The following is a 26,039-nucleotide window of genomic DNA, read 5'->3' on the forward strand; positions in this document are numbered from 1 at the left end:
AAAACTACAACTAGGTAAATACAACTAGGTAAATACACACACACACACACACAAATATAAAAACACAAATTTTCTAATCTCTCTCTCTCTCTCTCTCCTCCTTCGTTTCCTCTCCTTCCCTCCTCCCCTCTTCCTCTCGAAGATAAGCTACATGCGTCCCGCTTGTGTCTAAAATATTAGCAAATGTCTCTCTCTCTCTCTCTCTCTCTCTCTCTCTCTCTCTCTCTCTCTCTCTCTCTCTCTCTCTCTCTCTCTCTCTCTCTCTCTCTCTCTCTCTCTCTCTCTCTCTCTCTCTCTCTCTCTCTCTCTCTCTCTCTTTTCTCCAAAGAGAGAAGCGTCCACTTTCCTCTTCGAAGGCGATATAGTGACTAAAAAATAGCAGCATAATACACAAAGACGACAAGTATGACAAGTTTGCACGAGTTTCCAGCTCGGCATGGCACTACCACCCGTATATCATACAGGCGGGCTTTTTTTAACATCCGGCGCGAAGGGGTTAAGAGAGAGTGATGTGTTATGTCCCACATCATTGTATGAAAGATGAAATCCAAATTAGGATATGTTGGTGCAAGGTTGAAACTAAATAAAATATAAGTATCAGTAATCACTTGCAGTCACACTGATGATGAGTCTGAAAAAACATGCAGCTGTGATGGTCCTGACATTGATTTGAACCTGAGTAAGGACATCTCTCAAGGTAAATTTTTCCAATAGTCAGATGAATTTCAGTGTTTCTTTAATGTTTCAAGGCTAAAAATCACAAGTATGCCTTAAAGGGTGAGTGTGTAGCAGTGAGTTTTGAGATGGATATGAGAGGAGAAAATGGAGATGAAAGGATTTTACTATCAGAGAACAGTGAAATAAAAGAGAGGGATGCATTAGATAGGTATGATATTAGATCACCTACAAGAATTATGAAAGAGAAATATTTCTGGATGTGAAGGTTTAATGACTAGTAGTCTCATGATAGAAGTGATGCATGAATCAAAGACATGGATATGGAATAGTATACATCAGTCAAAAGTGCATGCAATGAAAAAGTTTGAGCAGGTTATGTAGTGTGACAAGATGGGAGGCTGAAAACAGTGAAAGCATATATATGAGATGTTATATAAACAAACACCTGTGCAAGTGAAGTGGAGTGTGGAGTGGTGAAATCGATGAATAGAATTTTTTTTTTCTTTTTAAGAGAATAATGAGTGAAGAATTTGTAAAGAAAGTGTATGTAAGGGAAACTGAAAATACTAATAGAAAAGGAAGGATAAGGCAGAGGAGTACATGTGTGAAGATGTTAAGCTTGATTGACTGAATGAACATAGTATCATAAAAACATTAGGGTATCTGCAAGAAGCCAGCACCTATCATCCTTATAAAACATGTGGAAATTTGTGATGTTACTATTGTTTTTGGTTAGTAGGGAGAATGGTACATAAACAAACACGCACTATTGGATGTACTACAGTCAGTGCTCATGGTACCTAAGAGATAAATAAGGGATCAAATCTGCTGATACTCATGGTGCAAAAATTTGTAGCTTAGGCAAGTGACCTCGAGACGCTCTGCATGTGTTGTCGCATCAGTGTGACTCATTCCCTCATACAGACCTTATTTGTCCAAGTGTGTATTCACCTAGTTGTAATTTTACAGGGCCTGGGTATCATACTCGTGTGGCCCCGTCTCCATATCTACACACATTCAACTTTCCTTTAAAATTATGCACACTCCTCGCTGACACCACCTCCTCACTCAGACTATTCCACACCTCCACACATCTCTGTGGGAAACTATATTTCTTCACGTCCTTCAAGCATATTCCCTTGGCTATCTTTTTACTATGCGATCTCGTAGTTCGATTTAAATTTTCTTCTTTCAACATCATTTGCTCATTATCCACTTCATCCAAACCATTCAACAGTTTATAAACCTGTATTAAATCCCCTCTTTCTCTTCTTTGTTCCAAGGTAAGCAAATTCATTTCTTTTAATCTCTCCTCATAGGTAATTTCTGCCAATTCTGGAACCATTTTTGTTGCCATTCTCTGCAATCTCTCCAACTTCCTTATATGCTTCTTTTTATAAGGGGACCAAACCATCCCAGCATATTCCAATCTTGGTCTAATTACCATACTAATAAATTTCTTCATCATATCTTTATCCATATAATGAAAGGCTAATCCAATATTTCTAATCAAATTATATATTTCTTCAAACATCTTGTCAATATGAGCCTCAAATTGCCCATGGTCTTGTATTATCACTCCCAAATTCTTTTCCTTTTCCACCTTTTTCAACACTACTTTTTCACCCATCTTATATGACCCTCTTGGCCGTCTTCCACTCTTCCCCATCTCCATTACATGACTTTTGCTCAGATTAAATTCCATCTCCCACCTCTTGCTCCACTCCCAAATCCTATCCAAATCTGCCTGTAAAATTTCACAATCTTCTTCACTCTTCACACACCTACACAACTTCGCATTATCCGCAAACAAATGAATATAACTTCCTCTGGCATATCATTAATATAGACAAGGAAAAGTATTGGTGCCAGCACTGAACCTTATGGGACTCCACTCTCCACCACGAACCAGTTCGACTTTGCATCCCTTATTACCGTTCTCATCTCCCTCCATCTCAAGTAGTTTTTCATCCACTTTAACACTTTTCCCCTTCAGTCCTCCATAAATCTCTAATTTCCATAGCAGTCTCATGTGAGGTACCTTGTCAAAAGCTTTTTTTTAAATCCAAATATACACAGTCCATCCATCCTCTCTCTCTTGTATTTTGTCAACCACTCTTGAATAAAAGCTCAGTAGATTTGTTACACATGACCTCCCTTTCCTAAAGCCAAATTGATGATCCGATAATAACTTATGATCCTCCAGGAACTGTATCCAATATTTCTTTATCACCCTCTCACAAATCTTACCGACCACACTTGTTAAAGACACAGGTCTATAGTTAAGAGGCTCTTCCTTACTGCCTCCCTTATAAATGGGCACCACTTCAGCTCTTTTCCACTCTACCGGTACTTCCCCAGTTTCTAATGAGCACCTTATAATATCATATAATGGATCTATCAATTCTTCTCTACATTCCTTCAATAATTTTCCTGAAACTTCATCTGGTCCCATCGCTTTATCATCTTTAAGTTCCTCCAACATTTTATATAACTCCTTTTTAGGTATCTTAATGTCATCCATGTGCACATTTCCTTCTACATTTTGAGGCTTTACAAACATTGTTTCTTTAGTAAATACTTGTTGAAACCTATTATTTAACAATTCTGCAATATTCTTAGGGTCATCTACTATCCCTTGCTCTCCTTTTAATCTTTCAATGGACTCTCTCTTTTTAAGTTTACCATTTATGAACCTGTAAAATATCTTTTTCAAATTTTCTTTCTTCCTCCCTCCTTACCCTCACATACTCATTTCTCACCACTCTATAATTCTCCTTATTTAGTATATTCCTGCTCTTTTTCCATCTTTTCCAAGCCACATCTCTCTTTTCTTTAGCCTTAACACAAGTTGCATTAAACCAATCCTTTCTTCCTTCCTCTCTCGGTTTATACTTTGGTACAAATTTCATAACTCCTTCTTTATAATATTTCATAAAAATCTCATATTTTTTTTTGCACTTCTCTGATTTGTAACATCTCCCAATCTAATGTTCTAAAATAATTTTTCAAATTTTCTGTGTCCATCTTTCTATAATTCAATCTACCACTCCTGTATGTCTCATCTCTCCTTCGCTGTGTTATTGCCATCTGCATTTCCATAACCACATGATCACTCTTCCCCAATGGACATTTATATTGTATATCCCCATATAGGTAGGTACACTTCGTGTTAACACCAAATCCAGTCTAGTGTGTGGTGCATCATGTGCTTTTTTGCCATTGAGTGTGCATTGCTTTGTTGTCTTGTGTGTTACAGTAGGATCAAGGAACAGCAAAGTGTGCAGCATTGGACAAAAAAATGCATGGACTGGAGGCGTCATTCTGCCACCCTCTCAAAAGAAAAGAAATGAAAGGCCTCATGTCACTTCTATGAGGACTTTGAAAGTCCTGAAATGTCAAGCGGATAATGAACCCTGCATCATTGCCAAGGATTTAAAAGAAAGAACCCAACTATCCTTCAGGACATCTCAGTGGATACCATTCAGAAACACCTTTGAGATGACCTGAAATTCAAGTATTGTGCACCACAAAGGCAGCCCATTTTAACAATTTCACAAAAGAAGAAAGGAAAGTTATTTTGCTGCAAATACTTAGTCTGGGATCTAGAGAAGTGGAAAACTGTCTTGTGGTCAGATGAAACAACATTCACAGTGACTGGCAAGTGAGGAGGAAAAGTAAGAATATGTCTTGACTCAGATCCTTACCTCCCTAAGTACACAGAGGGAACAATAAAGCACCCAAGTAGTGTGATGGTGTGGGGAGTATTTGGGCATCATGGGACAGGGATTTTAGTAGTACTGCCAAAGAATCTCTCTTTCAACAAGGAACATTATCTAGAGCTTCTTGCTGACCATTTGGAGGACTGTTTCACAAAATGCAAAAGTGAAATTTTCATGCAGGATGGTACCCTGGCTCACACTGCCAAACTAATTAAACACTGGTTAGAATGGATTGACATGGACTACATCAAAGACTGGCCAGGCAACAGTCTGGATTTTAATCCAATTGAGAACATTTGGAGTTTGATGAAAAGGTGATTATGGGGTTGTGACACCTCTGCAGTGAATGAGCTCATCACTCATATCCATGACATCTGGGAAAACCTGAAACCTTTTCTCCTACAAAACATAGCTTTATGTGTTCCAAAATGTCTTCAGAGCTGTCTTACGAGGAAAGAAAACCCAACAAAGTATTATAGCCAAGATAATTGCCATAAAAATTGATATTTTTTATATTTTCAAATGTTATGAAACAAAAACCGTACCACGCCATCGCTTTCAGTGCTGAATGTATTTATTGGTAGATATTCTCCCTCCTCTTTACAATCTTCTGGAGGTGTTTAAGAACACTAAGAAGGTGGTGTTCTGTTACATGGATAAGAGTATGATAAAAAAGATCATAACCACTATGATAAGACCTAGATTAGAATATGCAGCACTGGTGTGGTCATCATATAAACAGAAAGACATCAAGAAACTAGAAAGAATCCAAAGAACTGCTACAAAGATGGTGCCAGAAATAAAGGATCTTCCCTATGAAGAAAGACTGAAGGAATTAGAACTGCTAACTTTGAGGGATAGACAGGAAAGAGGAGACCTAATAATGATGTATAAGTTAGTAAACCAAATGGAAAAGATAGATAGACAAAACTTGCTAACACTGACAGAGGATGGCCATAGACAAACAAGAGGACATTCCAAGAAGATCATGAAAAGTCAGTGTCTGAAGAACATTAGAAAGTTAAGTTTTCCACATAGAATGGTAGACATTTGGAATGGATTGAGTGAAGAGATTGTAACAGCAGAAAGTGTGCAAAAATTTAAGGAAAAGTGAGATAAATGTAATTACGGAGACAGGTCACTATGAGCCCTGCTCGAACCCCGTAATATAGAACTAAGTAAATACAACAAGGTAAATACATCTCTCCCATAAATTCGCCCTTTAACAACTGTTGTAGAATCTACCCATTTGTACTGTTTTATGCCATATCACCTTATACCAAGAAATACACAAATTTAGTATCAAAATATATATAATATAATATTGATATGTTTGATATAGTGAACTCAGTTTTTTTTGATAAATGTGAAAAAGACCTCTGAGAAATCAGAAAATTCAGAATTTCTGGATGTTGAAAATAGAACCAACAGTAGAAAAATCTTGTTACTAAATTATAATGGTCATTTATTCTTGCAGGGTGAACCAGGCATTGCTGGAGTATCATCAGAGAAAGGAGAGAAAGGCAACACTGGTCCTCCAGGACGACCTGGATTGTTTGGACAGCCTGGAAAACCTGGCCCTCAGGGTCTACCTGGACCTAAGGGTCGTGATGGATTTGGTCTTCCAGGTCCTCCAGGAGAACAAGGCCCTCCAGGACTTCCTGGTCTAAATGGTCCAGAGGGAAACCAAGGTTTGCCAGGCGATGATGGCCTTCAGGGTCGTCAAGGAGACAAGGTAAACAATATCTTTAGTGTACACAGGTGAATACACACACACACACACACACACACACGGGACATCGTCGATGGCGGAGGTGGTCGCTGAGCTCCAGAGCAATCATCTATAATTCTACAGTTACCTAAGAGTAACCAAGGTGGGAAAGGAGCTGGTAATGTTTGTCCCGTCTCCATATAGTCATGTTAACTGTTGATTAGCAAAATAATGTCCAGTGAAGGTAAATATAAACTGTAGCCTGCGTTTGAGCCATCAGCTGGTTTGTTTACGTCTGCGCAACATGGCGGCCGTGAACTCGAAAGAGGAATCAGACTTCACAGGGTTTCAAGGAATAATGGAGAAGAGCACTTATGTGAAGAAAATTCTGGAGTTAGAAGGTAAAATTGAAAACTGTTTGAAAAGTATGAGGGCCTGGAAACGAGTTATGACAATGTAAAAGAGACTGTGCCGATATGAAGAAGGAAAATGCAGCACTGAAAGAGGAAGTTAAGCTAATTAAAGTGAATTGCGAAAATGTGGAGAATCTCTAGGAAAAGTGATGGAGAAGCAGGCTGAATGGAAAAAAGTCAGGAAGTGGAAAGAAAGGAGGTAAATTACAAAGTTGCAAGTCTGGAAAAGGAAATCAAAGAGTCAGGGAGAAAACTTTGGGCCTTGCTGAAATTATAGATCAACAGATCATAGAAGAGAAGATAGCTGAGAAAGTGGTGAAGGTTATTAAGTCAAATGAGACATTGGTGAGGGAAACTGTAGACAAAAAGAGATGTGTGGTGATATTTGGTGTGGAGGAGGATAAGACACCGAGTAAAATGGAGAGAGAAAAACATAAAAAGGTGATAAATAATATCATTAATGTGGTGCAAGAGGAGGAAAAGACCTAGTACAAGAAATAGAGGACTTCCATAGAATTGGAAAGTTCACAAGAGAAGGTATGAGGCCAATAAGAATCAAACTTAAGTCACAAAAGGATGTAGATGAATTGGTGGAGAAGTCATGGAGGCTAGCCCAGCAGGAAACAACAAGGAAGATTTGGTTGAGAAGAGATCTCGGTGAAAAGGAAAGAGAAATGTTAAATGAGTTGAGAAAGGAGGCTTTGAAAAAAATGAAGAGAGGACAGAAGAGAGAAGAAAGAGTTTTTCTGGAGAATCTTGGATATGAGACTGAGGAAGTGGTTCATAACCCAGAAAAGTACAGCAAGAAAGGACTAAAGAAACTTACATATGAGCGAAATGTAATGTATTCCAACATAAATGGAGTGATATCGGGGATTTTAGAACTCAACGATTACTTGAGGGACAAGAACCCAGATATTGTGGGTCTTACTGAAACAAAACTGAGAGAGGGAGAAGACCTGATGAAGGTTGGAGAAGGAAATATAACGTTTGGAAAAGAAATAGAGTAGGTAAGATGGGAGGAGGAGTGATGTTGCTGGTTAAAAAAGATATAAAGGTGGATCAAGTGAAAAAAGGTATGGGAAAGGCAGAAGTGCTAAAGATCAGAGCAGAAACTAATGAAGGAAAAAAGAGGCACTACATAGTGGTGTACGTACCACCTAAGACAAATGCATGGTCAGTACAGGAATATGAAGAAATGATAAGTGATACAGGAACATGTCTGGAAGAAATGTTGGGTGGCTGTGAACGAACTATAATGATGGGAGATTTTAATTGTAAAGAGGTGTGTTGGGAGGACTGGTCAATGGAAGGATCAGAGACAACATGGGGAAATACACTATTGACACTGGCAATGGAAAATGTGTTAACTCAGTGGGTCAAAGAAGATACTAGGTTTGGAGGAGAGGGAGCATCGTCAAGACTGGACTTGGTCTTTAGTACAGAGCCAATGGTCATTGAGGAGATGAGGGTGGAGTGCCCTTTAGCAAAGAGTGATCATGCAGTTTTGGAGTTCAAGGTGATAGACGAAGAGAAATCTAGAAGAAATGAAGAATATAAAGTGGGAAGATGGAATTATGCCAAGACAGATTTTGGAAACCTAAAGAAATTCTTTCAAGAGACAAATTGGATGAAATTCAAGAGTGCTAAGGAGCAAATGAAAAGTGGAAGGAATTTATAAAAATATACAAAGAAGGTGAGAAAAATTTGTACCAATAAGACAACATAGAGAAGTTGGAAAGCAGGACTGGTTTAACGATAGATGTGAAAAGGCTAGAACAAGAAAAGAGGATGCATGGAAGAGGTGGAGAAGGAAAAGACGGATTAAGCAGTGGGAAAGTTACAAAAGAGCAAGAAATGAATATGTGTTGATTAGAAGAGAAGAAAGAAAGAAACAAGAAAAGGATATAATTGATAAATGTAAAGACCAACCAAGGCTTTTTACAGACATGTGAACAACAACATCAAAAATAGAGAAAGTATTGAAAGTTTAGAAGTAAATGGAGTATACAGTGAAGATCCCAGGAAATGGCAGAGGCTATGAATGGATGCTTTCGGAAGGTATTCACAAAGGAGACTGCTTTTGACAAACCACTGGTAATGGAACAGAAAGGGATTATGAAGGAGTTTCAAGTAACTGTGGAGGAGATCAAGAACATGATGGGGAGTTTAGAAGTGAGAAAAGCTGTGGGACCTGATGGGGTATCAGGATGGATTTTAAGAGAATGCAGGAGCAATTGGCAGAAAAAGTTTGTGAAGTAATTGATGCCTCATTAAGGGAAGGTGTAGTGCCCCAAGACTGGAAAAGAGCTAACATTGTCCCAATCTATAAATCAGGTAACAAGAGAGACCCATTGAACTATAGACCAGTGTCACTTACAAGTGTGGTAGCTAAGATGTGTGAGAGGGTGGTGAAGACTAGATGGACAGACTTCTTGGAGAAAAATGACATACTTTGTGAGTGTCAATTTGGTTTTAGGAAAGGGCGTTCATGCACGACAAACCTGATATGTTACTATTCGAGGGTGATAGATGTAATACAGGAAAGAGATGGTTGGGCTGATGGAATATATCTGGATTTAAAAAAGGCCTTTGATAAGGTACCACACCAGAGACTGATCTGGAAACTTGAAATGGTAGGAGGAGTGCATGGCAGTTTACTAAAATGGATGGAAGACTTTTGGTAGGAAGAGAAATGAGAACAATAATTAAGGACAGACCATCAGAATGGGGATTGGTGGAGAGTGGAGTTCCACAGGGATCAGTGTTGGCACCAGTAATGTTCGCAGTCTACATAAATGACATGGTGGATGGGGTGTCCAGTTATGTGAGCCTATTTGCAGACGATGCAAAATTGTTAAGAAAAGTGAGATGTGACAAAGATTGCGAACTACTCCAGGAAGACTTGGACAGAATATGGAAATGGAGCTGTACATGGCAAATGGAGTTCAACACGACAAAATGCAAGAAAATAGAGTTTGGCAAGAGTGAAAGAAGAATCAGGAGTATGTACAAGATAGGAAATGAAGACATAAAACCAGTCATGAAGAAAAGACCTTGGGGTGACAATTACCAATGACCTATCGCCAGAGAGACATATAAACAAAATAATTGGAGAAGTATTGAACTTATTGAGGAACATAAGAGTGGCGTTCAGTATATCTAGATGAAGAAATGATGAAGAAAATAATTACTGCAATGATAAGACCGAGGCTTGAATATGCAACAATACAGTGGGCTCCGAACTTAAAGAAACACATAAGGAAACTAGAGAAAGTACAGAGGGCTGCAACGAAAATGGTGCCTGACTTAAGAGATTTGACTTATGAAGACAGACTGAAAAGAATGCAACTTCCAACCCTGGAAAACAGAAGAGAAAGGGGAGACCTGATAGCAATATACAGAGTGATGATTGGCATGGAAAAATGGATAGGGAAGATCTGTGTATGTGGAATGGAAGAATGTCGAGAGGGCATGGGAAAAAACTAAAATGGCCACTTATAGGAGAGATGTGAAAAATATAGCTTCCCTCATAGAAGGGTGGAAGCATGGAATAGTTTAGACGTGGAAGTGGTCAACGCAAGGAATATTCATGATTTTAAGAAAAAGCTGGACATTAATAGATATGGAGACGGGACAACACGAGCATAGCTCTTTTCCCGTATGTTACAATTAGGTAAATACAATTAGGTAAATACACACACACACACACACACACACACACACACACACACACACACAAAAAGGATGGCGCAGAGTGAGGACACGTTGTGCTGCCTGCTCCAGGCGCTGCTGATCAGCTGACCTCCACAAACAAAAGGCATTACCTGTTGGGTTTGCATGGGTTTCTGGGCAGGAATTGTGTGGTCCTGTCACCAAAATAGGGGTTAAACATGAACGTTAAAGAGAAAGAAATTGTATTTAGCATGCCAGCAAGCAGGTACGTGGATTGAGATTACTTGTTTGTGTTTGAAGATGAGGGGCAGGATGTGGCAGTAAGTCTGTTTGGAGGATTTCATCTGATGAATATGGCCATCCATGGCAGAGTCCTCAAGTTAGAGAAAAAGCTTGAAAACTTTACAAAAGAAGTTAAAGGATTGAGAGAGGATGATTCAGAAGATAGAAAACTGAAGAGGGAGTTGAAAGAGAGAGTAAGAAGGCTAGAAGATACCCAAAAAAACATCAGTAAGGGAAAATGAGGAATTAAAGAAGAAAGTGGCCCAATATGAGATATTGTTGAATGAAGGACTAGGTAAGGTATGGAGAATAAAAACATAAAGGAACTAGAAAGAAACTAGTGAGTAAGGAAGAGGAAAGGGTCTAGGAAGTGGTTAAAAAGGAAGTGACAGCATGGAAGAAAAAAGATGAAGACAAAGTAAGCTTCAAGGAGGTAATTCAGGAACAGTTGAAGGAGAGGGAGAAGGATGTGGCAAAGAAGGTGGTTGGGGTACTGAAACAGAAAGAACTGGTAAGAGAAATTGCAGAGAAGAGGAGAGTGTTTTGATCTTCGACTTGAAGGAAAATATGGTGACTTATAGACCAAAAAGGGAAAAAGAAAAGTTGAAATCAGTTAAGAACTTTTTAAAAATTTAAATGATGAGGAAAGACAGAACCTTGAGGAGGAAGTGGAGGAAATTCATAGAATGGGTCCATATAGAGAAGGAATTAATAGGCCAATAAAAGTCCTGTTAAGTGCACAGAAAGCAACAGAAGAGGTGCTATACAGAACATTAAAACTGAGAGAGACAGAGGGGTGTTAGGGCATATATATATATATATATATATATATATATATATATATATATATATATATATATATATATATATATATATATATATATATATATATATATATATATATGTAAATGTAAGGGAGAACAGGAATGTGGATGAAAGAAAAGGAAAAGTACGAAAGTGACAGAGAGAAAGCAGCATGGGAGGAAAGTTTTATAAGCTAATGAAGGATAATATGATGAACCAGATAGTCATTGAAAACACTAGGTGCAGAGGAGATGATGAACCAGCGAGACTGGACCTGGTTTTGACAAGAAATCCAAATACTGTATTGTAAATGATGATTTAAGATATGAGTGCTCGCTAGAAAAAAGTGATCATGTGGTCATAGAAATGGAGGTAGAGGTTAACAGTGGCAAATTAGATGAATCATATAAAAAAGAAAGGTTAAATTACAGGAAGGCAAATGTACAGAAATCTAAGGAGTACTTTGAAAACTTAAACTGGGAGGACTTGCTAAGGGCAGAGGGAATGCAAGAGAAATATAATATTTTCATGGAAGTGTACAAATTAGGTGTCACAAAATTTGTCTCAAAATATAAGCCTAGAGAGGAAGGAAAAAAGGAATGGTTCAAATGTAAGGTGTGCCAGAGCAAATAAAAAGAGGGACGAAGCATAGAAAAAATGGAAGAAAAACAGAAGTTGAAGAAACAAGGAAAATTTCAAATTATCAAGGAATGACTACATGAAAGTGAGGAAGGAGGAAGAGAAAGAATATGATAAGGACATCATGGAAAAATGCAAGGAGCAGCCAAAACTGTTATTTGAATTCATAAATGGAAAAATTAAACCGAAGGAGGCTATTGAAAGACTGAGAGAACATGGGATAATTGATGATCCAAAAAGCATGGCGGGACTATTAAGCAACAGATTTCAAGTTTTTACTCGAGTCCAATTTTGAGAAGCTGGATGATCGTGAGGAGAGTGTTCACTTGGGCAAGATCAGAGTAGAAAAGTCAGAAATATATAAATTGATGGAGGAATTGGAGGAGGGAAAGGCGATGGGACCAGATGAAATTTTAGGTAGCATACAGAGAGCATGCAAGGAAGAACATCATAAAATGCTCAACAGAAAGTGGCACTGTATTGATGGAATGGAAAAGGGCCGAAGTGATTCCCATATATGAGTGGTGGGAAGGAGGAACCCTAGTACTATAGATTGGTGTCAAGATGTGTGAGAGAGTAATAAAGAGTGATAAAGAAACAATGGATTGAGTTTTTAGAAGATAACAAGTTAATCTTGGACAGACAATTTGGTTTTAGAAAGGGCTGCTCTTGTGTAACAAACTTGCTGAGTTACTTTAGAGCAATAGACATAATTCAGGAGAGAGATGGATGGGTCGGTTGTATATACCTGGATTTAAAAAAAGGCTTTTGACAAGGTACCACATTTGAAAGTTAAACAATAAAGGGGAATTGAAGGGAAAGGCTTTAGAGTGGATGGAGAGTTACCTGAGAGGAAGCAAGATGAGAACGGTAGTAGAGGATATTAAATCGGAATGGAGAACAGTAGAGAGGAAGTAAACAGTTACATGAACTTCTTTGCAGATGATGCCAAGTTGCTCAGGCAAGTAAAAAACTAGGACTGTGAAACATAACAGGAGGATTTTAACAAGATCTGGAGGTGGAGTAGGAAGTAGGAGATGGAATTCAATGTGGATAAAAGTCATGTTATGAAATTGGGAAAAAGTGGAAGACGACCAAACGGGATCTACAAGATGGGAAATAGTGTAGATGTAAAGAAAGTTAACAAGGAAAGGGACCTAAGAGTGATTATACAAGAGAATAGTCAACAGGATAACCATGTAGACAAAATATTTGGCGAGACATACAATTTGGTAAGAAATATTGGATTAGCTTTCCACTACATGGGTAAAGATATGATGAAAAAACTGGTATCCACTGCGATCAGACCCAGATTAGAGTTTGCAGGGGTGGTGTGGTTCCCACACAAAAGGAAACATTTACAGAAATTGGAGAGACTGCAAAGGATGACAATGAAGATAGTACCAGAGCTGAGAGAGATGACATATGACGAGAGACTGAGGGTTTTGGATCTACCAACACTGGAGTAGAGAAGAAAGAAGGGGGACCTAATACAAGTCTACCAACTAATGAATGGAATGGATGTAAGAGATAATATGGATCTGTTACTATAGTCTGACCAGCCTTAATTTACGGCCGTGGGGGGGCGAGCGTCTCTGTACAGTGTTGCCACGTTTTCACTACTGTTGTTCTGTTACTCTCTCTCTCTCTCTCTCTCTCTCTCTCTCTCTCTCTCTCTCTCTCTCTCTCTCTCTCTCTCTCTCTCTCTCTGCTTACCTTTGATTATTTAGTAAGTCATTTATAATTGTATATATATATATATATATATATATATATATATATATATATATATATATATATATATATATATATATATGTGTGTGTGTGTGTGTGTGAGTGGCACGAGGTCAGTCACGGCGCCACCACAATGTGTCATGGCCACCAGCTGGGTGTGAAAGAGTTGCCGCTCGCAAGTGAATAATGCTTTATTTTTTTTTTCACTTAGGTATTGACATATACCTACTATTTTGTAAAAATAGAAACTACACATTAGCTTGGCTTACGAATTATGAATGCGATTATGTCTCACCCTTGAAATTACAGTAAAAGCCAGTAAATGTGAGCATTTTATCTTATAATTATAGCAACATCTGGTACTACAAGGTGAGGCTATTCGGCCTGGCCAGGCTGGGTTCATCAGTGTTGCCACCACTCACAAGACTTCTACTATTTTTTTTTTTTTTTACTTTGGATAATAGATTATTTCTTTTTTCCATGCTCATTATCTTATATCTGTAACGCTGATATTATTACACACCCTAAACATACGCTAAGTACCATTATAAGTTACTACAGTTGATATCAGCAACACTGTTGAATATGTATGCCATGTTTGTATGGTACTATATAGTTTTTTTATGCATATGATCGTTACTGTTGATTCAACCATTTATATACACAAGTCGAAATTTTATACATCTGAATTGATGGTATTTGTGATGCCTTGTACACCAATAACTTCCATTTCACATCGCATTTTTTGGAAACGTGGCAGCACTGTAGAGCTACCCTCGCCCCACCACAGCCGTAAATAAAGCCCGGTCAGACTATAAGAGATGAAGTCACTAGTAGAAGCATAAGATGCCATAGTAAAAAGTTGAGGATGGGAAGATGCTTCAAGGATGTGAAAAAATTCAGCTTTCCACAAAGAAGTATAGTGGCATGGAATAGCCTGAGTGAAGATGTAGTGTCAGCAAGGAGTGTGCATAGCCTTAAAGGAAAGTTGGACAAATGCAGATATTGAAACAAGGCCACACGAGTGTAATGCCCAAACCCTGTAAAACTACAACTAGGTAAATATACACACACACACACTCTCTCTCTCTCTCTCTCTCTCTCTCTCTCTCTCTCTCTCTCTCTCTCTCTCTCTCTCTCTCTCTCTCTCTCTCTCTCTCTCTCTCTCAATGATGAGAGGTAGATTGTGTAAAGAATTAAGTAAAACTATGAATATGTTAATAGAACACATAATATTAAATAATATATTGAAAGCTTTAAATATTTACTTAAAATAGTTTGTGCAAGAGTAAATTAATTTGTATAATAAATACAAATAATTATTTAGCAGTGTTTGAGTGTGAGATCTAGATTCATAGATAGATGCATACACTTAACCCTATGCTATTGTGCCTTCTGCTATCAAGTTTTACTGGTATCATGCATTCTTAAAAAGCTGCACATATTTCTATGTCACACACAAAATTACTGCTATCATGTGCCAGTCATTCAAAAATTTCCAGGTTATGACGTCATGTGATAGTTGAGTTTCTCTATATACTTTTAATGAGATATAGATTTTCATATATTTCCCCAGTCTACCCATCCACCTTAGCTCCTAATCGTTCACAATAAGCTATTGTATTTGAGGGCATATAGGATGCACCTTTTCCCAGTAGCACTTTTACCTACCCTAACTATATTGCTGGTATTATCATCATTACCAGTATTATCACTTTAAAATCAAATTATCATAAAAATGAAAGCAATCTAACCTGTGAGGCTGTGATGCATGTTTCTAAATATCGCTGATTACCACCCTGACTCAATGCCATCGGTGAGGAGTAACAGCAAGTTCATGATCACATTAAAACACATCAACATCCTCACCATTAAAGCAGCAGGAGGAAAAAGATTGAGCCACACAAACTCCTACAAACTACAAGTGGTACATTATGCCAAGGAACATGGCAATAGAGCAGCAGCAAGGGATTTTGGTCCACCATGTATGGAAAAATTATAATCGTCTAGCAATAGCAAGAAGACTAACTGAACAGCGCTCAGAAAGATAAATGTCTTCTGCTTGTGTAATGTGTTGTTAGATTGCTTTCAACAGTATATGCTTAATTACATTAGAAATTTTTTCCCTGAATTTGACCTGTTGAAATGGGTGTGTGTCTTATATACTCATATGTCCTATATGCCATCAAATATGCCAAATAAAATGCTTCAAAATGTATGTTATTAATATGATTCTTGATTAGGTAAGTTTTTTTATACTGTATTATTTCTTCATTTTTATACTATTATGTTTTATTAAAAACTGCATAAAAAGTGACAAAAACAACAGCTTGGAGGTCTTGGTGTCAGTTTGAGTTATTATCATTGTTCTTCACTTTAGCTGTTGTGATTTTGACTATCACACAGTGATTGATGCACCAATTAGGTGCAATAGCAGAGGGTTGAGGGTATATGCACAAGAAAGGATAAGTGTTCAGATATAGATAGATTTCAAGCAGTATGGATAACATAAAAATGCTATTCTCCAGGGGCTGCAAGGGTTCCCTGGGACTCCTGGAGAGCCCTGTAACCTTGTTATTGGTCCAAAGGGTAACAAGGGAGAAGCAGGTTTTGATGGCTTGAGAGGGGAGAAGGGCAACACTGGATCAGAAGGTAAATCATCCATTTTGTACTGGACCACATAATGGAATTATCCAAATAAGAGAATATATATATATATATATATATATATATATATATATATATATATATATATATATATATATATATATATATATATATATATATATATATATATATATATATATATATATATATATATATATATATATATATTATTTATTTTTCAGTATAGGGTGAGTTGGGGATGGATCGTACAATTTTTTTTAAATAATCATAAAAAAAAACTAGTAAATTATGTAAAGTTGAAGTTATTAATATAAAATATAGTCATTGGGCTATGCTGTGTGTATGACACAGTTTTGGCATCACAATATTAATGGGTGAAAATAAGGCAAGAAAAAAAAAAAAACTAAAAGTGTACAGATTGTCCACAGGTCTGTACAGGCATGTAGGTCCCTCAGAATTTTTTTTTTTTTATATATAAACAATTAAATATATTATCAGTTTGCCCTCCCATTCCCTTGCATGGGCTCCAATGATGATTTCAAAGTGATTGGCAACATAGATATGTACCTACAAAACACTGCATGTTGAAACACAAAGTGAAAGGTTATTCATCAAACTTTATTGTACAAAAAAAGTACAAAAAATATTCAGTATCAAATTGTTTGAATCAAAGCAGGTCATCCTACACATCACACTGCTTAAACATAATAAAAGAAATCATCATTCTAATCCTTATATGATGACAACGTAATAAATGTTGATATTCAGTAAATTTAAGATTTTTTTCAATCACTGAGGATCATCAAAATAAAATTAAACAATCTTTCATCCCACTGACATGTTTTTCTGCAGTACAAAAGTACCATATAGGGCTGGTCTACCCTACAAAGCCATGAAGGCAGGCCTACTTAACATTGTAGGATGCCAGAGATTGCTGATCTGCTGGAATCTGATGAATCGCTTCAATCTAGGGGTGGGTGCTGACAATGGAGCAAACAAAATCTCCTTCACCTGCTTAACCTCAATATCTCCTTTATCTTCAATGTTAGGGAAGATAAAAGAGTCACTCAGTTTACGTGAGGATGTTCCGTACATTTAAAATCCAAGCTGTACGATAAGTCCACAACATGCCATTAAAATGGAAACGAACACCACGCCACTCCTTACGGGAGCACTTCCATTTAATCTTTGTCATATCATCACATACAGGCATATCTTGGTATCGAATACCTTACCATCGAACTCCTGGGATATTCATGAGCACTATAAGCCATAAATTAGTGGCAAAATATTACATCAGTCATGCACAAAACAAGAAAACGAACCTGGTCATGACAGCGTGCGGCGTGGAGCATCAAAGGCGGGTGTCAGCTGTGCGCCTCCGTTTTCTTTCTCGGCTGATCAGTCACTAACTTCACTATTTTCATAAATAAGCTCACGGGAGCATTTGTACGTTACGTCCTCATGTACGATCTCTCCCTAAACTCACCCTACTTGATATTCTAAAAAAAAAATAAATAAATGACTTGGATAGAGTTTGGTGAGCCATAAAGTGTTTGAGGTAAAATTAAATCATTACTGTTCTAAAAGAAAATTAAATATAGATATAAAACAGGAAACAAGAAATAAGCTTGGCAAACTTGTGGAGGTACACTTTGATCCTTCACTGTTTGTTCTTATCAACAAACCTTACACATTGAAATATTGTGGAACTTCTGGATTCTCTGCAACCATCTCAGTATACTCACAGTAATGTTCTAAACTCTTCTACTTGACATTCTTGTGCCAGATATGTCAATACCATCACTCCATTATCAAAACTACTGCATCATGATTGTGATCTGTACTCTATCCATCTTTGATTATTTTTTTTACTGTCAGAAGTACTGTAAGTGTCCCATAAATAAATCATGGGAAGACTTCTCTCTAAGGAAGGCAGTGTGTTGTACATTATCTTGTATTACACTCAGTCCATACAGTTTTGAATTTTTGGGATTGTATATGATTTATTTTACTATTTGAACAAAGTTTAGCTTGTATTCTTCATTGAGAGACCATATAATGGAGTTCTGAATACTGGCTGGGATAAAAAGTTTTCTTGCCTCAACAAAAAATTAGTTGTCAATAATATGCCAATGAAATGTGATGAGAATTTGTATAAAAAAACAAAATGCATTTAGTTAAATGCTAACACTTTGTATCTTCAATCAGAATGCCCTACAATATAAACTGTTCTCAATTTCAGAGTAAAACCATTGCAAAATGTGAATGAAGCAATCCATTCTGTTGTAGGTACTCCAGGGTTGGATGGACTACCCGGCCAGTCTGGAGACAAGGGACTTCCTGGGCTGCGTGGTGTGCCTGGTATACCAGGCCAGAAAGGTAGCAAAGGTGATCCTGGTCCAGCTGGCCAACAAGGACCAGAAGGACTCCCTGGTCTTGATGGTCGCACTGGTGTGCAGGGTCCTAAGGGTGATCCTGGTCTTCCTGGGGCACCTGGAAACCCTGGCATTGATGGCCTTAAAGGGGAGAAGGGTAACACAGGACCTTGGGGACCCAAAGGACAAAAAGGAAGAACCATTAAAGGTGAAAAGGGACTTCCTGGTGAAGCTGGAAAACCTGGAACAGATGGAGCATCTGGAGAAAAGGGTTCTAAGGGTGATATGGGATTCCCTGGATTGCCTGGACAAAGAGGTTATAAAGGAGATGCAGGTCTAGCAGGATTTGATGGAGCAAAGGGTGAACGTGGGCCTTCCGGTCCTGCTGGGTCACCAGGGCAGGATGGTAGACCAGGTTTACCAGGTGAACAAGGTTTAGTAGGACCTCCAGGAGACAGAGGCCTCCCAGGTCAACCTGGTTTACCTGGTCCTAAGGGACCAAAGGGTGACATAGGTCTCCAAGGTCTTGCAGGTCAACCCTGTCTACCAGGACCTAAGGGAGAGAGAGGCATCAATGGTTTACCAGGTCGCACTGGAGAAAAGGGAGTCCAGGGAGCCAAGGGCTTCAATGGTTTACCAGGTGCTCCTGGTCGACCTGGGCTACCAGGAACAAAGGGGGAGAGAGGCCTCCCTGGCCTTGAGGGTCGTGCTGGAATTCCTGGAATAAAGGGTCAGCGAGGCCCACCTGGTCCTCCTGGACCCATAGGGCCTATGGGTCCAGCAGGTAGCCCAGGTATGCCTGGCATGCCAGGTGCCAAAGGAGACCGTGGCCCCGATGGACTGCCAGGAATAATGGGTCCTCAAGGCATGAAGGGAGACAGAGGTTTTGCAGGTGCACCAGGATTCCAGGTGAGGTCTTCATCAGGGAATACTTACCTAATACAAAACATTCACCAGAAAAAGTCCAGATCAGATCATTTTGAATAATCAATAATATTTCTGGAAAAATGGATCTAGACATGTGACACACACACTCTCTCTCTCTCTCTCTCTCTCTCTCTCTCTCTCTCTCTCTCTCTCTCTCTCTCTCTCTCTCTCTCTCTCTCTCTCTCTCTCTCTCTCTCTCTCTCTCTCTCTCTCTCTCTCTCTCTCTCTCTCTCTCTCTCTCTCTCTCTCTCAATGAAGTAATTTGTCCTGTTGTTGCCTAGCAGCAGGACAAATAACTTCATTGGAGGGGGGCTCCCTTGTGAATGACTTAATTTGAGGATTATTTAATCCTTTAATACTCTCTCTCTCTCTCTCTCTCTCTCTCTCTCTCTCTCTCTCTCTCTCTCTCTCTCTCTCTCTCTCTCTCTCTCTCTCTCCAGGCTTTAAATTATTCTGGTAAAATTATAATATAAATGAACAAAACGTAACACTTTGCTGGATATTGAATATGATGGATATAATCTGGATCCAGTCTACAGACTAGATCTGGTGAATGTTGTTCTGTTGATGCAGCTGAGGCCCAGCACAACATTTAATCTTAGCTACAGATTTAAAAGATGCTGACAAGGCTAAATAAACCTCTTAAAATTTTATAGAGAAACCTTATTTCTTAAGTGAAGTGCTGAAAATTATTTTGAAATAATGCATCCTAGTAGTATCTAAGGTTAAAGTCAAACAACCTTTGCTTCATGATATTATGTAATTAAATAATTTCCAAAGCTAATCATGTCAGTTAATATTAAATTATTTCAAATTAATTTCTGTTTATGTTGATTTTGAATTTTGTTATTGGTTTTGCTTCTTGGATACAAGCTAAAACAAATTAGTTATGTTGGAAAAAATACAAAGCATTTAGTGTTTGAAAGAGCAGGCACATAAATGGCTTAACTTTGTATACAATGTGTCTTCTGTGGTACAACTTGGTATTAGGAACTTTAATAAAGAATATTTCTTAGGGTGCTATAGGGCTGCAAGGAAGCAAGGGTGAGCCTGGAAGGAGCTGTACTGAGCAGCAACCTTATTACTCGGGGACACTTGTGGTGAGACATTCGCAGACCACTTATGTACCGCAGTGTGAAGCTGGACACTTCAAGCTGTGGGATGGTTTCTCCTTGCTTTATGTAGAAGGCAATGAAAAAGCTCATCACCAAGATCTAGGTAAGTATACCAAGCTCTGAGAATAATGTGGCTAATAAGTTTTAATGATTTGGAATTACTTGAATCAATATACACTGTCTTTTTAGCATTGCCTTTAGGTCATAGGTATACTTTAACATTATCTGAAAAAAAATCTGCTACTATAGCCCTGCTTGTCTAACAATGTGGATTGGGTGCGGCCCCCATGGGAAATAGCAGGAGTACTGCGTTGCCATACCTTTAATCCCTTGTTGGCTATCCCCCCTCTCTCTTCCTCCCCATCTCTTTCTTCCTGGTCAAGGACACCAGCTGACCTCCCATCACCTGTATGGATGGCGGGCGTGATTGGTGTTGCTGCCGTGAGGATTTGAATGTAGTTTTTTTTCTTACTTATGTCAGCTTATTTTAAAGTACTTTCCTTCACAATATAATCTAATTATAACTATGGAACTATTTACCCATCCCAAACTGCAAGGAAACCTCTTTATAAGTACAGGCAACCCCTGTTTAACGAAGGGGTTACGTTCCTAAAAAACACTTCGTTAAGCGAAACTTCGTTAAGCGAACCGATTATAACAAGTTTAACCCCTGATTTGAGCTTCCATTGAGAGTAAGCAAAGCGAGAGTGCATCATAGTACAGTAAAAGGTTTAATGAAAGTAAGAATTATGAAGTTAAACATTAGGTAGTTTAATTTAAGTCATTATAATGTACACTAATGTATGTATGTATGTATGTAACTTTATAATGTTGATGATCTTAACTTTATGAAGGGAGGAAGAGTGAAACGGGAAAGACACTAACCGGCAACCTGTGGAATGTAAACAAAGTGCGCATCATTGTACTGCATACAAAACTTATGTACCACATTTCCACAAGGCTTTCCATTTTATCCATTATAGAGTCAAGAGTTCAGGTAGTTCTATTAGCTTGCAAGGAAGATACGTTCTCACCAGCCTCCTTAATAGAGTCTGCTGACTTGAAAATAGAGACAGTATAATATGGAGTCAAGATAGTGGCCAGCACTGCTATAGTTTTCTGGCCTCTCTCATGTCTGTGAATAATATCTAGTTTCATTTGGAGAGTAAGAGACTTCCTGGTCTTCTTATGAACACTAGGCCAATTGCAGGGCGTTTTGGTGGTAAGTTGAGTTAGGGAAGACAAGCTGCTGCTGAGGCTGTTATGTTTTGACTGGGGAGTGAGTGTTGCGCGTGTTGTCCATGAGGCTTGATCTTGATCTTTACTCTATAGGTGTCCCAGGATTTTTCCTGAGGCAGGCCTTACTACCAGCAGCTCCTGGTGTATTCAAAAGCCTGTCAGCTTGCGTGATATGGTGGGGCTTTCAAATTTGGAAAAAAATTACCTGGATAAAACTTCGTTAAAGCGAGTTTGGTGTTCGTTAAACGAGCAGATGGTAGTAAAATGAAACCTTCGTTGTAGCGAAATTTCGTTGTGTGAACCTTCGTTAAACGGGGGTTGCCTGTATATATATATTTTTTAAGCAACACTGTAAAATATGTATGCCATGTTTCTTGCCAGGCTTATGAATATATTATCAATAATAAATTTACTGTTCTCTCATACGTTGTAATACTATGGTTAAATGTGTATTTGCTGACCATATTTGCTAAAGTTTTACTAATATTAGAACTCTGCTGCATCACTGGCTATGAGACATGCGGCACCACTGTACAGCGGGAATTCCCCAACACAGCCGCACCCAATCCATATTGTTGGAGGAGCAGGACTATAGATATCTTCATTGTCTTTATTATGTGCATTTGGGTTTTCATGTAAAGGAATATTATTACAGTAAACCCAAACACCGATAGTTCAAATTTCCGATTTGTCCAGATTTTTTGGACATGGAGAGAGAAAAAAAAATCAATTTATGACCAAAATTAGATCCCTGCACAAAATCAAATCAGGTGCCAGAAACACTCTAGTGGCAAGGAGGGGAAGTAGACACTGCTACCAATGCTCCCACCACCTCTGACCGACAGTAGTGGCAGGCAGGAACCAATACCTCAAGTATTCAAGGAACCAGTTCCCTGGACTGGTGGAACTGGCCAAACTGGTTCTAAATGGAAATGGTAGAGAGCTAGTGAATACCAGAATCTTGGAACCACTAACACATTGCATGGTGATTACCATGTATGTACACTGGTGTTTCCAAGACTGGTATTCAACAGCCTGCAGATCTGGTTCTGTGGAAAATTAGTGGAGTGCTGCCTGCTGGTGAATATCAGGGTCTCATAACTAACAGTGCACTGCTTGGCAGTTACCAGGGTGTAGCAGCTCCAAGATCTATCTAAAATATAGGCAGGGTTGATTCCCAGTCCTGAGGCTTGAAAGAGCCAGGTTCTGGAATGTATAATGAAACACATGCACACAGCATACAAACTTTTGATGTTGTTGGTGAGAAACAATCAGCAGATCAAGATACAGCTGATGTGTTTGGAGAAGTGTTTTTGTAGTAAAACAATTTTTATCATATGTCTTCATTTTTTATTACTTACTACTTTATGTAATTATGTATAGTGTTTTCAGGGGTAGATCCTGATAATCCAATGAAACCAACAATCTGATGCAATCCTGGTCCCCTGCTCATCAGATTATCAGGCTTACTGTAGTACAGTCAATATTACTTTTTCTTTTTTGCCAAGAGCTAAAAATGAAAAAAAAAAAAATAGCAAAAACAAAACATGGCCATTTTCTGTTAGTTCCTATATATTCCTATTAGCATAGTTAAAAACAGTTTAATGAATATACTATAATGAATGCATTAATTTTTCAATCACCAACAGGCTTGGCAGGTTCATGTGTGAGAAGATTCAGCACAATGCCATTCATGTTCTGTGATTTCAATAATGTATGCAATTATGCCTCAAGAAATGACAAGTCCTATTGGTTGTCTACCAATGAACCAATTCCCATGATGCCTGTTTCTGACACGGCCATTCAACCATACATATCAAGGTAAGATGTTGTTTTGTACATATTTCATGCTTTATTACAGAAAGCAGTACACTAATGGCTATATAAAAAGGATTTATTAATCTAAACAAGATACTTTGTAAACCAAATTCTACATAACCAGCTGTTGTAGTAAAATTGAAGATAATAATAATATAGTGGAACACAGTCTGTTCCAGGAGACTGTAGAAATTTTTATTTGTATGAATAGTAAATAATGTTTTCCCCACAAGAAATAATGTGATTTGGATTAGTCCATTCCAAACCTATAGATAATTGCTTATTTAACCCTTAACTGATGGTGATTGCTCATGTAAGTGTGCATCATCCATTTTGAGGCAGTTGATGGTGAAGTCATGCTAGCCAGTTTTATTTTTATCAGACAACAGAGGAAAGTTCCGTTTTCTTTTTACTGCCTCCTAAAAATCATATACAGGGGATCCTCGCAATTTGACGGGGTTAGGGCAGTTTTTCATTGGTCGAATCAGTGTTTATTCAAATTGTGAAGCTTTTTTTCCTATAAGATACTTAAGAATTGGGGGGATAGGGACCAACCTCCAGCCTAGACCCACCAAAACATCCCTATAACCTCTAAAAAACACTGTTTTAGACTAAATCAGTACTATTAAAGGTTTCATTTATACCTAACTTATTTTTATTAAACACATTAGGGTGCTGTACAGTACATTTTGGGAAATAGAAACACTTGCATGATGCAGCGGGCATTTTTTTTTATTTTTTTTTTATACCATGTGGACTTTTCACAGGAATTTATGGGTTAAATTGGATACTTTTTGAGGTACCTCCTATCTCAAAGCCCACCCGCTAGGAAACCATTGCCCCAAGTGAGGAAACCCAACCTACACTCGGACCGTGGACAGGATTCAAACCCATGCATTTGGAGACCTCTCGGACCCCAAAGCACACATAGTTCCATTGTACTTGTCCCTATTCTTCCAAATTATTGATACTGTTGATCTAGGGACACCCATTTGCACTGCAACGACACTGTGAGCAATATCTGCCTCACACTTTCTTATAAGCTCAAGCTTATCTTTGAAAGGCAGGAAATTGTGCTTCTTAGGGCTGGGGCTGGAGGTGGCTTTGCGCAGCATGGTCAAAGCGGCGTGGAGGCCGGAGGTGGAATGGTGGAGCGTGGCCTACCTGGTCAATGGCTGGAGCGAGAGTGAGGCAGAGGAACCGACGCACAGGGTAGCGTCAGTTTACACTTTCGCCTGGCTGGCTGGCGGCAAATTTAGGGTGGTGATAGATTTGATTGGGTTGGTAGCGCGTGGTATGAATGTCAAATTGGCAAGTCAGCTGGTCGAACCTTGAAGATTGAGTATTAGATAATTAACTAAGTTTGAATTGGTGATAATTCAAACTGTGAACGGTCGAATCATGAGGATCCCCCCTACATCTTTTTATTATGATAAGTGAATGTGCTTTGAGTGTGTTTCATGAATTACTATTTATGAAACACAATCCATGCACATTCACTTATATATATAATATATATAATATATATATATATATATATATATATATATATATATATATATATATATATATATATATATATATATATATATATATATATATATATATATATATATATATATATATATATATATATATATATATATATATATATATACACACACACACACATATAAGTGTGTGCATGTGTGTGTATTTACTTGGTTGTATATTACAAGGTTCATAGTGACATGTCTCCATATCTAATTTTATCCAATTTTTCCTTAAATTTGTGCACACTTTCTGCTGCTACAATTTTATCATTCAGGCTGTTCTAGATACCTACCATCCTATGTGGAAAACTAAACTTTATAACATATCTCAAACATTGACTTTTCTTGATCTTTGAGTGTTCTCTTCTCCATCTATGTCCATATTCAATGTGAAAGAGGGAGACAGTTGAGTGTCATTTATGAATGTACATTTACACATCTTGGAACTGGATGGAAAACAATATACATGTAACACATCAATATCATGAATTGATAACAAGATTTATGAAGTGTATTATTATGTTGTCTGATCTGTGTTATAAGTGCCATTTCCTTTCAGATGTGTGGTGTGTGAGGCACCATCCAATGTTATAGCTGTCCACAGCCAGTCTCTCTCAGTGCCTGACTGTCCACAGGGATGGAGCAGCATGTGGATAGGCTACTCCTTTGTTATGGTAGGACCAGTAACTAGTTTAATTTGTCTAGATGTGAATTTATAATGTAATAATCAGCACTCAAGTTGTT

At 38.1% G+C, this 26,039-nt stretch overlaps 1 protein-coding gene across 2 annotated transcripts in view; it reads left to right on the forward strand.

Moving 5' to 3' along the window:
* LOC123513289 (collagen alpha-2(IV) chain-like) overlaps positions 1 to 26,039 on the forward strand; it is a 208,483-nt gene that overhangs the window by 180,361 nt on the left and 2,083 nt on the right. For both annotated transcript variants that reach the window (XM_045270367.1, XM_045270369.1), the window contains exons 21-26: positions 5,878 to 6,135; positions 16,187 to 16,310; positions 18,579 to 19,573; positions 20,608 to 20,809; positions 23,595 to 23,766; positions 25,855 to 25,969. In XM_045270367.1, coding sequence (XP_045126302.1) covers positions 5,878 to 6,135; positions 16,187 to 16,310; positions 18,579 to 19,573; positions 20,608 to 20,809; positions 23,595 to 23,766; positions 25,855 to 25,969 — 1,866 coding nt within the window. The remainder of the gene's footprint in view (positions 1 to 5,877; positions 6,136 to 16,186; positions 16,311 to 18,578; positions 19,574 to 20,607; positions 20,810 to 23,594; positions 23,767 to 25,854; positions 25,970 to 26,039) is intronic.

Source organism: Portunus trituberculatus, chromosome 35 (assembly GCF_017591435.1).
Source record: "Portunus trituberculatus isolate SZX2019 chromosome 35, ASM1759143v1, whole genome shotgun sequence".
Classification (NCBI taxonomy): domain Eukaryota; kingdom Metazoa; phylum Arthropoda; class Malacostraca; order Decapoda; family Portunidae; genus Portunus; species Portunus trituberculatus.